Below are 18,504 nucleotides of genomic sequence, written 5' to 3' on the forward strand. Positions count from 1 at the left end.
GGACTGTATTTTGTTATAGAAGATTAAAATAAGAGACATACAAGATCCCTAATCTTTAGGAAATTACAGAAGTGGTTACAGTATATTTTAAAGGCTTATGTTTGTGTAAAAGTATTTCACAGAAGTGCCGTGAGAAAGAAGTTGTAGTTTTAATATCCACTGATTTTTTTAATGTTTTCTAAAAGTACTTGTTGAAGAAAATTACTGAGTTTACCAACAGTATTTCTAAATTGACTTGAATGATATTAATCTCAAGTGTTTGTATATATTTGAAAATTAGAGCTGGACGTGGTGACTCACTCCTGTAATCCCAGCTTTCAGGAGTCTGAGACAGGAGGATTGCCATGAGTTTGAGGCCAGCCTAGGCTACATAGTGAGTTCAAGCCCAGCCTGAACTGCACAGTGAGATCTTGTCTCAAAAAAAAAAATTACTGCATATTTACATATGTACAAGGTACATTAATTCAATCCAAAGATATGACTCTATAAATAAATGAATTTAAGGTCTCCTATCTAAAATATACATGGTTTCCAAGTTAAGAAACACTGGTTTATAAACTAGTTGAGAGAATTTATCAGAGTATGAAACAACTGGAAAAATAACTACAAAATGGAGCATAATAATTGTCAAGGAATTTCAAAAGTAAGAAAGCTCATTTGGAAGATAATTTATTTGGTAGGTAGTTTAATTGTGCACAAATATATATATGTTAGAGGGCTGGGGATTTATCTCAGTGGTATCACACCTGCCTTGCAAGTGCAAGGTCCTGAGTTCGATCTCCATTACAAAAAAAATATATATATATATGAGTGATTTGATAGGTACAGAAAATTCCTGTCTCCCTGCCCATGACCTGACATGATTCTACAGACCCTTAACCACAAGAGACAACAAATAATTTAAATGATTGTTTCCTATAGCAACCTTTTAAAATGCAGATATTACTTGATAAGGTTAGCATATCCCTAAACAAGGCCTGGCATAAGATGAGTACTCAATAAATACTAGCTGAATAAATGAAAAGAATGCATCAGTATTTACAACACAATAAACTGCTGTTATTTATATTAACTAAAATTGAAGGCAAAGAATAGCCATTGACATAATGAACACAGAACAAGTAAACTTTGATGCAACAAAAAGAGAAAGTTGGCTTTAGATGAGTCCAATACTAGTAGATAGGGGTCCACTGTGGGGGGTGGGGTACTGACTAGGTAATCAGATTTATTAAAACAGAAAAATTAAAATGTAATAAATTTTGATTCAGGAAATTTCAGTTTGTGATGTAGAAATGCTGCAAAGGGTAGATTTTGGACATTTGAAAAACAATGTTTGTATTAGGGAAGTATGTGCACATGAAAAACAAGAAATGATACAGGTGTACTTAACCTTTTATGACTGTCTATTAGGTATTGGGTACCCACAATTACCTAATACCCAGGAAAGAAATTTTCAAGTCATTTATGACTCCTCTTTTTGCTGCTTCTCTCAATCTTCATCTCGCCACATTCTTTTACTTTTTACTTTTTAAAATTTCTTTTCCATCCTGTCCTTGGCCTTTTCACCATTCCCACCAATTCTACTTACTTCAAGCACTTATCTTCCAGTGGACTACTTAGTCTAAAATATCTCTCTTTAAACTCCACTCCATACTTAAACCAGAGTGAGTTTGCTTAGTAAATAAAACCTCATTAGTTTCAAAATAAAATTCAATAGCATTAGCATAATCTATAATTCCTTACATAATCTCACTCCCTACCTCTCCAACTTCATGTTAGGGTCCCTGTGCCTTGGAAATTTATAGTCAGTGTCCTAACTAGACCATCTTAATACCTCTATATTGTGTTTTAATGTCTTTTGCTTCTAGAACGTTCTTTCATTTTTTCAGTCTAATACTTAGTCAACATATAAAATTTATTTCAATTTTATGTCACTTTTTCAGGGATGCTTTTACTTATCCATTAGATTAGATTAAATTCTATCTATCTGTCTATCTATCCCCATGGCACTTTGTATTACCCTTTTCGTAATTCTCATCACATTTGTAAGTACTTACTCTGTATCCTTCTTCACTGAGATAGTAGTTGCCAGCACTTAAAACAACTCATGCCATGTAATAAATATCTATTATGTATTTATTGATTTGAAATGAATACCATTCTCTATGAGTACCTATATTCTTTTGAAGTCTTTCACTATTATTGGCTACCATCCTGTTATTTATGAACAAACTCTATGTTGTGTGGATTTCTAATACAACATCTATAACACTTTATTACATTGATTAATTTATGTGTCTATAAGCTTCTTGAATCCATAGAGCATGTCTTTTCACCTCTTTACTCACACTTTGCCAGCACAATGCCTGGGACATAATAAGTACTGAATTATTGTTTACCGAATGAATTAAATGAAAATACGCTCCTGTCTCTAGAAGTATGGTAGCCTAGATTTCCTGAATAGCACTACTAGGGTAAACAACTAAAATGTCAGGTGAAATACATAATTATCTTTATAAACAAATTGCTGAGATGGCAAGAACATAAGGAATCTGCAGAAGCCAAAAACAAAGTGAAAGGAAAAATCCTAGTAAATCAGAGACAAAACCATCTTTTACACTGAGGATATTTGCTTCCCTAGTAAACTTCAGCTATCATTCAAGTGGCTTAATAGAGTGCTAAAGGCAAAAGATAAAGCAAGTTTAGACTACTTGGGAAGTTTAATAAAGATTACTATGTAATAGGCATTAAATATTAAAAAGGAATTAAAAGAGGATGACAGAGACTTATCTTTGACCTTGACACTAAGAAAAGAGGGAAATTTTTCTTTTGAAAATTCATAATCAGAAACCTAACAACTCAGAATTATGACTTGAATTAGATTTCTTTCTTTCTTTCTTTCTTTCTCTCTCTCTCTTTCTTTCTTTCTTTCCTTCTTTCTTTTAACATTGTTGGTGATATTGAGGATTGAACTTGTGGCATTCTACCACTGACCTATACGCCCAGCCCTTTATCTATCTATTTATTCATTCATTTGTTCATTTAACTTTTTTTCTTTTTTGGTACCGGGGATTGAACTCAGAAACTTGCGCTTGTGAGGCACTCAGTGGAACCACTGAACTAAATCCCAGGCCCTGTTCATTTAACTTTTTGTGATACTGATGACTGAACCCAGGGCCTTCACACAGAGCTACATCCCCATTGAGACAGAGTCACATGAAGTTGCCCAGGCTAGCCTCAAGCTTACTATTCTCATGCCTTAACCTCCCAAGTAGCTGGAATTATTGGCATGAGCTACCATACCCAGCTCAGATTTAGAATTTAATTAAATATAGTCCCAGATTGGTAGTGATTACAAACTGGAAAACCAAATATATACTCTTTCTGGAAGAACATAATTTTAGTCCTAGCTCAGGGATCACTCATAGATATGATATTCTAAGGAACACGTCCTTATAGTAAAATATTTATAGCCTCTTCTGTTACAAATACACAAAAATACCAGGAGGAAGAAGGAGCACAAATAATCAAAGAGACATACAAGCAAAGGCTTAAGTAAGAAAATGGAATTATCAAATACATAAAATAATATAACTTTGTTTAATATGAGTTAAAAATAAAATGCAAGTTTGAAAATACCTACAAATAGGATATATTTCTGGGAAGACAGAAAAAGACCTTACTGTCCAAATATTGGGGGTCTATGCTGATTATCACTGATTACTACTTCTCATTACTGAGGTGCAATGAGATGGAGGCATTGTTGTTTTACCTTTTCTCCTTGTTGCAAGCCCCTCCTCTAGTTCCTTTCAAGTTCCCTTGAGATTCTGACATCCTAAATTGGAACCAATCCCACTGTGGTGGCTTTGGAGCCACCCACATAGAACTTACTCGGTGGCAAAATAAAAGTTGTGAATGTTTCAAACTGTACCAAAGCAAGCAAAAGCAACAGAAAGGCATGTACTATGTTGGTTTGCACTCTCTTTTTCATATATAGTAAAGTACTAGTCAAAAATTAACTAAACTGCTACATATTCAGAAGAATTACTCTAAAATATTCTTCCAGACCATTTTTAATAACTTATGGTTCTAACCAACAGGCATATTTTTGATTTTGCCATTATTGTTACAGAAATACAAAACAACTATATAACTTAGAAAGGGAAAAGGACCTCTCCCTGCTACATAGCATGTTACAGACTTGGAAACAGATAAAGTCTCTTCGAAAACAGCAAGGTTTTACAAGCACTACAATAAAGTTACAATTTCAGAGGTAAGAAGCTGCTTTACTTGCTCTTATTTGTCTCTTAAGGAACTGCTCATGAATAATGGAAGATCATAGTGACTGGGAAAAAGATCTAGAATCTACACAACTATGTGGTCAACAAAGGACTTATATTTTGAATAATCCTTACAATTTAAGAAGACAAGCCAATTTAAAAATGGACAAAGGCTTTGAACAAACACTTTACTAAAGAAGGTATAGGGATGGCAAATGAACACAGAAAAGTTCTTTCTCGTGACATCATGTCATATCAATAGAGAAATGCAAATTAAAATCAGAATGAAATACTACACACACCTGATTGAATGCCTAAAAGATATTAACAACTGTTGTCAAAGATCCTGAGCCAAAGACCCTTTCATTTATATTTAGTGGGAATGTAAAATAATATAGTCACCTTGGAAACACTTTGGCATTTTTTAATAAACGTAGATCTAACGACCATACTCCAAGGTGAAGCATATTTTAGGTAATTGGATGAAGTTGTAAAAACATATGTACTGGAAAAAATAATTATACACAAAACCAAATTTATTAATTACTTAATTTGCTTGTGAACTCAAAGTGAGATAACTAGTTCTCTCCTTACAACCCATTATCCTGAGTCTATTTTTTTTCAAAACTGCAAACTTGTAGTGTAATTTCAGGCAATTAAGAGATGTTTCTTTTATTGATTTTTTATTTTTTCTGCTACAGGAGATTTTGCTTGCTGTGGTACTGGCAATCGAACTCAGGGCCTTCAAACTGAACTATCTCCTCAGCCCCATCCCCCTTTTAAAATTAGAAACAGGTCTCACTAAATTGCACAGACTGGGCTTAAGCTTGGAGTCCTGCCTCAACCTCCTGAAGTGCTGAGATTATAGGTAGAACTGGTTTAGAAGTGCTTCTAACAGTTTGTACCTAAGACAAGCATGATTTGTATACTTCAAAATTAATGTAAACTTGATGACTTGCCTCTAATCTTTTAAACCAGTTTGTCACACCCATGTGTCATGAACTTCTGAGCAACAAAGAAGACCCACAGATATCATAAGGTTACTCAGAATAGTAGTTCTGGATCCATATTATCTACTCACTACCAAAACTTGTTCCTTAGGGCCAGGGACTTAGCTTAGTGGTTCGAACGCCTGCCTTGCAAGTGCAAGGTCCTGAGTTTGATCCCCGGTACCAAAAAAAAACTTGCTCCCATTATTCTGAACGCCAATCTCACATGAGACCCTTCATATTTGTTCATCCTGACATTTAATTATTCATCTCTCCAGCTTTTTGCTGGATACCTCTGAACTAAATACAATGGCAGTGACTAGATTGGCACCAGCAGGATTAGCCTGCTGATCCTTAGTTGGAGCATTTTGTTTTAGCCATTCAAGTATTCTGATACTAGAAAAGCACTATATTTGAAGATGATTCTGGAAACTCTGTTTCCTGGCCAAGTTTATTACTTTTGACCTAACAACAAGCCTGGTCCTTTTGAACCTTAACTGAATAAACTTGTAGCCAACCTTCAAGAAAAGGCTGCATTTATGATGCAAAGGCTTGATGCCTACACATTGACCTCAGGTTATTTTTCCTTCATATATTTATTTTGAGGGATATTGAATTTGATATGTATGCCTTTTAAGATTTTCCCAAGTAAAGCAGCTGAGTGGGCAGCTGGGATGTATGGTCTGTGCTAGAAATAAAAGTTAAAAAAAAATAAAATAAAGTCTGTAGCTTAGTAATTGTAACTGAAGCCATAGGTGTACAGAAATTACTTGGAGAGAAGGTAAAAATGAGATGAGAAGAAACTCAAGGACTGCAACTTGAGAAGCTGTATTGAATGGCTTGGAAAAGGAGAATAAATCAGAGGAAACACTGGTTAGAACAGTGGTGGTAAACCTATGGCAGAAGTTGCCCCAAGGGGTTGACAAATTATTAGCATGCATGCAACAGCAAAGATCACAGTAATTGTAAAAAAGCATGCCAAATGCAAACTTTTACCTTTCAATAAAAAGCTTTTGTATCATTGAAAGCTTTGTTATTGTATATTTCTTTTAAGATAAAAGATGTTAATGCATACGTTTTTTCTAAATTAAAACTTCAGTATTCAGGTTAATTTGCAGTGTTGGCACTTTGTGATAAATAAGTGGGTTTTGGATTGCAGTTTGGGCACTCGGTCTCTAAAAGGTTCACCGTCACTGGGATAGAGCCTTTCACCACAGAAGCAAACAAAAGACAGCACTGTGTTTTAAGTAAGGGAAAGTTGTTAACACTGCTTAATGCTTCTGAAATACTAATTAAGTTCAGGACTAAAAATGTTCATTTGATTTTCTGACATGGAGGTTTGTGGTAATCTTAGCTTAAGCAAGTTTTACAAAGTAACAGTGGCAGAAATGGGCTAGCAGGAAGTTGAGAATATAGCCCCATCTTCTCATTTTGGCAGGAAACTCTTCTTGTCAAGTGTTACCATATTGATAACTTCCTTAGGATATAAAATAAATTGTTGTAAAAGATTGATTTTGTATGTGTATAGATGTGTGTTTGCATGTGTGTCTATTTTGGCAAGACCTCCCACAAGTCTCAAATACTTGCATTTCTGCTTTAAATAATTCTATTTATTACTAATTAGGATTAATATGAATAAATGTGATGAGCAAGAAGAACAAGCACAAATGTCAGAAGACATTTCTGAGACCAAGAAGAAAACTGAAGGAAAAGTACTTAAGAATGAAGAAAAACAGGAGGTATTTATATCACAAAATGACATTCAATTCATCTTCACTGGTTATAATATTTCACTGTTCAGTAGAATAGGATAGCTTGATATTTGTAACAGATACCTAACAAAATGACAAATATAAGAAATAAAAGTTTACTTTTAAGAATAGTTGTTCTAGATGACGAATATGCATGGTAAATTGTATATTTTTGTTTTTGTCTCTAGGTGCTCTCATTTTTAGCTTCTGAACTTGAAGAAACAGAAATTGAAAGAATAAATCCAACTACCCTGAGGCCGCTACTTTATTTCACAGCAGAATTAACCAGCTTATCCAAGTGTCCACTGTAAGCATTTTTAAAGACTTATGTTTTTGTTATATATTGCCTATTAATTGTATTGTTTTTCATACTAATGTTAGATTTCTTGGATGAATACCATATACCAGACATTTTGCTAAGTGTCTTTTAATTTACATTTGCATATTTGATTGTCACTATAACTCTATGGAATCATACACTATCCTTATCTTAGAAATGAGGGAACTGGGTATTGTGGAAGGTTAAGTAGTCCAAGATCACATATTTAATATGTGCCTGAGCTGGGACATAAACCAGTTTGCCTTGCCATGTCTTCTGTAATAAGCTTATTATATTGATCACTTTTTAAATTTTTGTGATGGCAATAAATTTTTATTCAGGTATAGATAGGAAAAATATAAAGTTACAGTAAAAGGAGGAAGAAGAAGAGGGGGAGAGGACGGGAGTGGAGAAAGAGATTGTACCATCACCTTTCCTTGTTAAAGGACTCTAGGTTTTCATAAAACTATTCCATACAGCTTTTTTGGGGAGCACTATGACTGAGTTTACAGACCCCAGACCAATAAAAGTTATTTGTACTATAAACCAAACAAAAAACTATTCCATAGTAAGAGGGCCCTCCAGACAATTTCCTTCTTTGACAGTACAAACCTCATTTCTTCCCAGTTGTAACTTCTTCCTTGAACTATATACCTAGGACTAATACAAAAGCAGACATCATACATACTGTCATTTCTCTCATCTACTAGGACTATGGATACCATTGACCTTGAAGAGGATATGGCAATTTAAACCACTGAACTAGGTCCAGTTTTTAAACATCCCTACTCTATAGAAGACATTTTTCTAATCCAGCTTTGAATATTGTGATTGTGCATCAGTTAGCACAGAGCTGGAACATAGTGGGTACCCAATAAGCATTCATATTAATTAAATGAATGAGTTGGTTGTGCCTTCCTCACTTTCCCTGTAGCTAGGACAAAATACTCAACACCCACGATTTAACAAGAAGTTTATTTTTGGCTCATGTTTTTGGAGGTTTCAGTCCACAGTCAACTAGCTCCAGGGCAGATGTGGCATGAAAGAAGGGCCTGCACAAAGGAATCCTGCTCATGTCATGAGAGCCAGGAAGCAGAGAGTGAAAGGAAGAGCCCAGGAGGGAGATAAACTCTATCAGGTCTTTCCCCCAGTGACCTCCCTCTTCCAAGCAGGTCTCATTTCCTAACAGCTAATCAGCTATAACACTGCATAATACAACCATCTTCCAAAAAGCCCCGCCTAAAAGTGCATAGGACTCTTGGGGGTCATTTGGTTATAAACCATAACAAGGCAGTTACATCTTAAACTGAACATAAAGAGTAACAAACATAAATGTGTAATTATCACCATCCTCCTTCGGACCAGAGAAGTGTAGTAGTGAAGCTATCTTTTATTTGTTCTATACCTCTTTCCAATAAGTTCACACATAGGAAAGGATCGTTAAAATGACGGTAAGAAAACAGGAGCCATAAAATTTAAGTTGGAAGAAGGAGAAGGAAGAACATATTGATGCTGGACAACCTAAACTAAAACTAAGTGGAAGTTAAGGCAAAAAGATATATAATACTTTATATCTTTTCAAAGCCATTTTATCTAATAGGATTGCAGTCCAAACATCCAATTCAATAATAAAAATGGATTCTGTAGAAAACAGTAATATGTTGATATCAAGGATAAAGATGAAAAGAATACAGAGATTAGAGAAGAATTTAAAATGATCTACAGGGTGAAGAAAAAGGAAAGATTCCCTTAAAATATAATCTTGAATTAACAAAATTTCATAATCAGTTTATGAGCTCAGTGTTACAACTACATTTAGGAAGCAGCATAGTGGGCAATATTTACCTAGATATTTCTCTGAAGGTAATTGGCAAGATGGTCAGAAGAGGTCAACAGGGAGACAGGAAAAGATAGCTTATATTCCCTAACCCTCTGAGGCGACAAATAAGATGGGCAGATAATGGGGCAGGGAGATTCTGGGATCCATAGTATGATTGGGGTGGGGAGTAGAAGGAGGTTTCATGTATCAGTCTAGAGCTTATCTTCCAACTAGTTTGCTCCCTTCTGAAAGAGGAATAAAATCTTAAATAATTAGATCAGTTGCCTTGCAGCTGAAAAAAATAATAAATGTTGATTAGGTGAATGAATGAATAACTCTAAGAGTTCCATATCATTCATGGGATCATTTTATTTCCAACAAATATTTCCATAGAAGCCTCAGTGTAACCTGGCTTGCTTCTCTGACATTTGAGTTCAAAGAAAGAACACTTTCCCATCTGTCCTGGAGAAAGTGGTTATATAGCCTAAATCCTAAAGAGATTTGCAAAGATCTTTGAGAAGATAAGAGCCCAGCACTATGGGAGGCTGAGGCAAGAGAATGGCAAGGTAGAGCTCAACCTGGGCAGCTCAGCAAGACTTATCTCAAAATAAGAATATTAAAAAACAGCTCAGGAAATAACTCAGTGGGAAGGTCCTGAGTTCAATCTCCTGGAGAGAGAGAGAGAGAGAGAGAGAGAGAGAGAGAGAGAGAGAGAATAGCAAGCCTATCACCTATTGCATATCTTTAAAGTGTGTGTGTGTGGGGGGGGTTGTGTGATGTCTTATAAAAGTTAGGAAATATTTTTGAATTCTTGATATAAACTCCCCTATCCAAGCCCAAACCCCCTAATTTTCTCCTCTTTTCAAACATCTGGTTGGTAAGTGCTGTAGTAAAATAAATGGCTGAATAATTTCTAGTAACTTGATTTTAGTTCCTTTTCTATTTTTTAGTATATATCTTTTTAAAAAAACATCTTGAGTGAGAAAGGGAAACTTTTACCCATAAATAGACGGCTGTTGTTTGACTTAAAGACACTATTTGTCCTCTAAATGATCACCTTCCTTTTAACATAAGATACATTTTGAAAAGTACAGTACTGTACACCAGTTCTGCTTTTCATGATTCATTTAAAGATTTTTTTAAAATTTATAGACATGAACAGAAGAGGAGAGCCAAACTTCAGAAGCTGAAATATTTTGTTAAGATATTTTACAACAACAAACAGGTTTCTTGCACTTCAATATCTCCTCTACAGTTTGATTTTAAAGTCATGTTTCAGCAAATTTTCAATATTCAGTTAATATATTGGCCTGAAACAATTTGCTTAGAGGTATGCTGCTGTTATTTGCTTTCATATTTTATGCCATAATCCTTTTTCTTGTTAGCTACTATTCTGTATGACAAGTTACTTCTTTTACATTAAGAGATCACAGATTTCTACACCTAGCAATGTATTTATAATTAATAAATGTATAATCTGCCTCTTTTATGGTCTTTTACATCATTAGTACATTATTTGATTTGTGGCTGCTCCAAATAATTCTCTTCTGTTAAAATTCCTGTCAACTTTGGATATGCAGCATTATTTTTCATTCACACAAGAGTTGGAAGAGAATTATTTAAAGTAAAATAAGTTGCATACCTATTGTGACTGTTAGATATTTTCTACACAGTTCCCTAGCCCTGACATGGGGGCTTCAGTCTGTTCCAACATTTTATCATTTTTTGTCAGTTTGGGTCCTTTTAAGAATCAGATGAAAGAACATAAGATAGACCCTTGATCCCTGTCCAAATCTTTCTGCATTAAAGAAAGAAGAAAATAAGACGATGTAGAAAATTAGAAACAGTTAAGGAGCTTTGTCAAAAAGTCCTGATTGATTAAGCTTAAAGCTAGACCTAGAAGTAAAGTTAGGAGGGAAAAATGATTTGTGTGTGAAGGTAGAATTTGAGGAGTATAGAGATAATTATAATTACAAATTTAACTCAAAATTATTTTTATAATGCCTAAAATAACTTTATTCTATCTCCGATTGCTTTATTCATTTTTACTTAAATTCTTGTCATCTTATGTTATCCTTCTTTAGAAATTTCTACTTCAAAAATATGAATTTTGGGGCCAAGGATTTAGCTCAGTGGTGCTGCCGCCTGCCTCCCAAGTGCAAGGCCCCTAGTTTGATCCCCAGTACCAAAAAAAAACAAAACAAAAGAAAAGAACTTTCCTAGTATTGTCTCTAAAATAAGGTGTGGTATAATAATCACTTGAAATTTTAAAAACTCCCTCACAAAATAGGTAAATGCATATTTTGAGTTCTTTTATCTTCCTATCACTTATCATACAACTCTAACAAGCTAAGAGACAGTGAGAAAGAGGAATGAAATTAGAAATAAATTATACCTTAGCAGCTGCAAAAATTGCAAAATAAATCTGTATGCTCTCACTAAATAGATTTTTAACATAAATTTCTATTTCATTTTTTACCACTCAACTTTATTCATTCTTCATTTCAGCCAAACTGAACTGCTTGCCTTTTCCCATACATACTTGCAATTTCCTACTTGTGAGCTTTTTTAGATATTTTAGTTACTCCACTTACAATCACCATTTCATTTATTCTGAACATTTTCAGGATGTGCCATGACAGCCACACAGTGGTGTTGTTAGTTTTTATGTATTGTGTGGGAGACCTTACCTAGTGGAATTCTTGACTTCAGTACATTTCCCATTCTCTGGGATCTAATCTCCAGTCTGAAGTCTCAGAACCTGGATCTGACAGTCCACTGAGTATGGGTCTGCATACTCTTAGCAAATTCATGGGGTTTATGTGTAAAATCAGAATGTTAACTCACTATTTTAATATATTTATTAGCTCATTTTCTCCTTTTAACTATCTAGTTTACTGATGTACAATAAGAAATTTCTTTCACTGACCTACAGCTCCTACAAATCTTTCTGCATGAAGGATGCTTTTGACAACAGACTGCTGTGTTGGCTTAAATTCACTCTTACAAAGAAGTAATGACCAGGAAAAAAAAATCAGCTTCTTTGACTTTCTTTATTCCTCTCTTGACTAGTTACTTATCCTTATTGTTGGCATTCTTTCTTATCTTTAGAGGGCCAGTTTCCCTCTTCCCACCTCTTAATTTTCTTTCTTTTTAGAGAACATATCACCATTTCTCCAAATATTAACAGCACAATATAGGTCAAAATAAGGTTTTTCTACTGAATTTTCAGTGAATTTATATGAAACTCTAGAGAAAGCACAGCACATAGAATCAAAAGTCTTGAGGAGCTGAAGCTCAGTGGGGCTATTCAGTGCCTCTTTTTCCTTCTTGTAGAACCTTCTTTCCTCCCTAGTTTCCATAGCTTATTAAACTAATCCTTGGATTCCATGTGAACCAGTGACTTGCCCTTTTCCCTGAGGAGTTCAACCAGATTTTAATCACTTAAAAACTAAAATAGTTTGATGAAGAGCTTCCATTTCATCATTTATAACATGAGAAGAAAAAGATCTGTTTCCTATAGTTTTTATTGGATTTAACTGAGATTTAAAAAAACTGAGATTAAAGTGCTACAAAATAGTAAGTTATTTGAGTATTGTACAATATGTACTTATATTCTCAAAAACATATTTGTAAGTTTTTTTTTTGGTACCGGGGATTGAACTCAGGACCTTGCACTTGCAAGGCAGGCACCAAAACCACTGAGATAAATCCCCAGCACATTGTAAACTTTTTATTCAGTTCATTTTCTATAAAACCAGCAAAAGGGATTCTATTTCTAAGGTCATATGATTATCTACTTTTCCCTTAAATATGTGAATGAAATGTTATATTTTATTCCAACATTTTAAAAAAATGAACACAAGTATGTTATTGAGGGTCCTTATGTTTATTTTTCTATTGTGTAATTTCAGTATATTATGTATTTTTATTTTTTATATTTAGGTTTATGAAATAAGTAAAAAAACAAGCTTACTGGCAAAATTATATTTACCTTTACCTAACAACACAGAGCTGAAAGGCAAAACTGTTCTGGAATATGTAGAATTTAGCTCTGATAAGCTGGTCATACCTGCGGATGGAGAAGTAGGAAGCAGTGAGTTTATTTAAAATGCCTCTCCCCAACTTTCTTCAGAAGACCCTGATTCATTTACATGAGGGATACATCCCATATTTATATTTGGTTTTAAATGAATTAAATTCTCCTTTCAGATGTTAAACTAGATTGTTTAAAACTTGTCTTGGGACTGGGGATTTAGCTCATTGTTTCCGCCACCTGCCTCACAAGCACAAAGTCCCGAGTTCGATCCCCGATATCAAAAAATAAAAAAAAACAAACACCTTTGTCTTGAATCAGTTCTTTGGGAAATTTATAATTCAGTTAGCACTTCAGCTTTTCCTAGGCCATGAGGCAAAAACATGCTCTCCCAAACACAAGTTCTACTTCTGTGGGGATAGTTGCTCTGCTACCGCCTCTCTCCTTCAGTAAACCTAATGGTATTCTAGGACATGTGGATTCATCTTCAGACTGTGTAGGGAAGGGAGAAAGAAAAGGAAGGAGGGAAATAAAGAAGGAAGGTACTAAGAAAAGGACAGAGAAAAGAAGAAGGAATGTTTCTGTTCATTTGTGTTTCAAATGGTTTTACTTTTATGCAGTTAAAGTTAGAACATCTCTGAGACTATTGTCTTTCCTCTCCTTCTCCCCAAGATTCCTTTGTTTTAGCTTTGCAGGTGTTTTGCAAACTTGAACCTATCTGGTGAAAAGGAAGAAAGCATGGACAAGTGAACAAAGAAGGGAGAAAAAAAAAGTAGGCGAAAGAAGCCAAAAGGATAGAGAATGAGGGAAAGATTTCATTTGCTTAGAACCCATACAGAGCAGAAAAACAGCATGAGGAGATCCATAATTTTAAGTAGTATTGTTTACTTCTCTAGAGGTTAAGAATGAAAATGAGGAGAGGCAGAAGACTTAAGAATACAGGGAAAAGTGAAAAAGTTTTTCTACTGCCAGTGGTCTTTTGTTGCTGGAAGCCATTCCCAGAAAGAATGGTTAAGACATTTCCAGGCATTAGAAAAGGAAAATAGAGATGTTTATCTCTGTATAGTTCACTCAGTATTTTTCTCTTTCGTTTTTAGTTTGTGTGAAGCAGTCTTCCTTGAAGTATCTTAGAGAGGAAATGAGGGAGAGTGTTTGGATAAAAGCTGGGGTCAACACAGAACTTACTTTGTGTTCTTAAGGCTTCATAAGTGGAAGTATGGGGGAGAATCTACAGTGTGCTTCAACTGCATACTTTTTAAACAAATCATATGTTTTTAATGTCTTTTATAAACAGATGTCCCTTTTCTTCTTGAGGAAAATGGAACTAAAGAACTTTGTCTTTTAACATCCGGAAAACTTAGCTATTGTCTATCATGGGCCTTAGATGAAAATGGCTTTCCTCTGACACCTATGTCACAATCATTAAGATCTGCAAACTGCAGGTAACTTTCATGCTTGAAAAATAATGTAGTATCAGCCAGGCATTGCACAAAATGTATATGTGTAGAAAGGAAAACCCAAGCAACAATAGGAACAATTTAGTTTATTTGAATATTGACTTGCTTTTTACCTAAATCGTTGTACTAAGAGGTAAATGTATTGATATGTAAGAGAATACTGTATTTCTCTTCAATGCTTAGGATTATAGCCACAATGATGATGAGAGAGGCTTTCCATAACTCTTAACTTAAGCAAAGGCTATGACTCCCAAAGATTTTATTTCTAGTGCTTTTCAGTTTTCTAATCATTCTGATTACTAAAGAATGATTCATTATCTTTTTGTAGGGAGGAAAATTTTATGAATTTTGTTCTATTTCTCAGGAATTTCACATGCCATTTAAATGCTACTTCCGATCATCTAAAAAGTAAAAATCTTCAATACTTCGATACTGAGCCAAGAGACAGGTTTCTGCACTTAGTGTTTGGTTGTGGAGAGAGTGTGCAGATTACTGTGGATTTTGTCACGGTCATCAACTGAACACCTATAACATCAGCTAGGGCAGGCAGTGTAACAAGGCTCTGACATTTTTATTTACCCAAGGCAGAAATCATGAGACTTTGTTAAAATACTATTATAACTTTCTTTTCTTTTCTTTTTTTTTTGAGACAGAGTCTCACTTTGTAGTTCAGGCTGGCCCTAAACTCACTATGTAGCCCAGGCTAGCCTCAAATTTATTGGCAATCCTCCTGCCTCAGCCTCCTGAGTGCTGGGATTACAGGCATGAGCCACCACACATGGCTATAACTTTCTTTAAAAAAGAAAAGACAAATTTCTCTCTATAATCTGCATAATCTGTTCATTAACATTTAAGCCTCGCCTTTATGGCTTTGTTTTCTAGGGGTTCTGGGCTAAAACTGTTCTTAGGAAAAGGAAAATATATTACATAATGTGTCAAGGGTATGGAGTCCTGGAGATCTCTTATAACAAAGACATCAAAACAATTCAACCATCAGGGCAAAATAGAAAGTAAAATAAAGACCATTCAAACTTCATCTTTTGGTAATTTTGCTTACATCCCACTATTCCAGATACTGGCTTTATCAACAGTAGCTTGAAAAGATTCATCATAGATATATGATTAGGAGGTAATGAAAAGGAGACAGTGTAAAATATGTCTCCATGTTTGGGCTAAAACATTATTGATTATGTCAGAAAGGTATTTCTGGAATCTTTATTTTATAGACAGAAACATTTCTCAAGTACTTTATAAAAAGATCTGAGAGGGCTGGGGATTTGGCTCAGTGGTTCCACCACCTGCCTCGCAAGCACAAGATCCCGAGTTCAATCCCCGGTACCAAAAAAAAAAAAAAAAAAATCTTAGAAATATGGTCTAAATTTTTCTAATTACACATGATAGAAGAAATTAAGATAGTAAATAACGAGGATAATTGATGGCTCTCAAGAAATCCTTGCTCTTTAGGATTCAATTTCTTCTGCTCTTAGCCTATAGTTAGATCTGAGGATATATTACTAATCTTAGCCTATCTTTTATAGCTGTACTGTTTGAAGATGGTCTCATATGACCAAAGATACACACCTGGCCCATAATGCCCACTTAACTGCATTACTCTCTATTATATTTCAACTGTAAAGATACAATCTGAAGTTTATGTATTGTGTATTATTTACCTAAATTCACTTAAGAAAATATTTGGATTAAAATTCAGTATTGTATATCCTATCGAAAGAAAATACTAAGTTATTATGCTTTGGGTTTACAGAATACATTCAATAATCACCTGTAATTAAGCATTCACTGTAGTTTAGCTATCCACAAAGTGGAGATGGCAAACACGAATATTTATAGGCTTTATCCTTACAAAGATTTTGTCACTTAAGGGAGAGTAGATAATTATCAAAAAGCTGTGATAGAGTTAGAATATGAGAACTAGAAGATATATCTTTTTTGTTGGGTTTTAAATTTGTTCTCCTTATTATATGTTGCAATACATAATAAATACATTGATCATGGGAAGTTGGTATATATACACACTGCACTATGAAGAATGGATAGATTTTATTTGTAAACACCTCAACTGGATAGGCTTTAGGCTGTATAATGATGTCTAACCCATATACTGCATGAAAATCACAAAATATTTTCTCTATGTTAGTTTGTTAAGGAATGTAGGTATAAGAGGTACTCCTCGAATTCCATGGTTTTTTAATGCACAGAAGCTTTTTCAATGGGCAAATGAAGTCAGAATTGATCCAAATAATCCAGAATATTCTGATTTAATGGAATTTATTACGGTAAGTTATAGCAAATATCAGTACTGTAAATATATTCTATTTCCTAAACTCATTCCCTTTGTACTCTCTCATAATTTGCTGTTTACTTTTTAGGCAAGTACTACAGATACCAGAAGGACTTGTCAAGATGTCTTATAGATGTACTCAGGCTTCATTATCTACTCACTTATATTCCTTGTAGCCAAATGAACTACTCTATGTTTCCCACACTTGCTTTCTTCATACCCTTATCCATGCCATTTATCCTCTGCCTAGCAGGACATTCATTGTGGCACTCTAATCCACCCTGCAAGTCTAATAAATGTTTGCAGTTAGACATGCACTCTTCTTTCCTGGCCTTCCTGTCAACTTTTTTCTTTCCTTTTGTGTTTTCCTTTCCTTTTCTCTATCTCTTTCTTTTTTTCTTTGCTTTCTGTTTTTAATTTTTTAATTTAATTTTATTTTTTGATACCGGGGATCGAACTCGGGTCCTTGCGCTTGCACAGCAGGCAGTGAAACCACTGAGCTAGATCCCCAGCCCTCTTTTTTTTTTTTTGGTACAGGGGATTGAACTCGGGACCTTGTGCTTGTGAGGCAGGCACCAGAACCACTGAGCTAAATCCCCAGCTATTTTCTTTCTTTTAAATAAACTCTTATGATGCTAATCTCTTTCTGCATATTACTGTAATTATTCATTCATGTGTCTTATCTTTCCTTATGGAACCACAACTAATAAATCTTTGTCTCTCTGATGGCAGCAAACAATATTCCTTATATTTACCATTCACTGATTTGCATGTGTTAAATAAAGGCAACTCATAAATTAGATTACTGAAATTAAGCTTTCCTAGACCAGACCTTCCCAACTGATGGGCAAAATTGGTTACAGGCGTACAGAAATACTGATTCTTCCTCAGCTCTTAGGGAAACCAAATAGGAACAATCTCATCTTTTAACTTTGTATAGAACACAGATTTCATTTCCTGTGTAAGTCACAACTTGGCAAAGGTTAGAAAGCCTTGGAAGTAGAATTATGTATTTTTGCAGGTCCTATCCCTCTACAGATTCAATTGCTCCATTCCTACTTGTACTGTGAATCTTGTATCTCACAGTGTGTGTGTGGGGGGGTTGAAATAATTCTTGTTTTTAAAAAATTAATATTTAAAGACTTTACATTTTTGTGTTTATAGTATATGAGACATAAAGGGCAGGACATTCCACGGTATTTCCGCCTTGAACAATTGCAAGATGAATTTAACTTTGTTTCTGAAGAAGAAATGAAAAAGAGTAAACGTTTTCAGCTTCTGCAACTTAGAAATGCAGGTCAATTAGATATTTTCCTCCTACAGCAAATGCCTCTCTATGATACAGAAATTCCAGATTTAGTCTTTCAGGTATTGGCTTTTATTTGAATATGGTTTCTTGTATGATAAGGTTAATATTTTGATGCTTTAAATCTATCTGAATTTTTTATTTTTAATTAATATGTGGAGACAGATCACCCTAACACTATTATGCCCTTCTTTTTAGGCATTAAGAATGAACAAATCTCCCATATTTCAAAAAGTCCTTAGCTT

At 34.5% G+C, this 18,504-nt stretch overlaps 1 protein-coding gene across 1 annotated transcript in view; it reads left to right on the forward strand.

Annotated features, from left to right (window-relative positions):
• Positions 1-18,504, forward strand: part of Cc2d2b (coiled-coil and C2 domain containing 2B) — a 112,029-nt gene that overhangs the window by 40,743 nt on the left and 52,782 nt on the right. Inside the window, exons 12-19 of the mRNA XM_087185004.1 lie at positions 4,133-4,273; positions 6,894-7,008; positions 7,209-7,327; positions 10,311-10,488; positions 13,104-13,254; positions 14,489-14,636; positions 16,810-16,948; positions 18,118-18,321. Coding sequence (XP_087041130.1) covers positions 4,133-4,273; positions 6,894-7,008; positions 7,209-7,327; positions 10,311-10,488; positions 13,104-13,254; positions 14,489-14,636; positions 16,810-16,948; positions 18,118-18,321 — 1,195 coding nt within the window. The remainder of the gene's footprint in view (positions 1-4,132; positions 4,274-6,893; positions 7,009-7,208; positions 7,328-10,310; positions 10,489-13,103; positions 13,255-14,488; positions 14,637-16,809; positions 16,949-18,117; positions 18,322-18,504) is intronic.

Source organism: Heterocephalus glaber, unplaced genomic scaffold, assembly GCF_053883595.1.
Source record: "Heterocephalus glaber isolate CG9 unplaced genomic scaffold, H.glaber_assembly_v1.0 deba00001497, whole genome shotgun sequence".
Lineage (NCBI taxonomy): Eukaryota > Metazoa > Chordata > Mammalia > Rodentia > Bathyergidae > Heterocephalus > Heterocephalus glaber.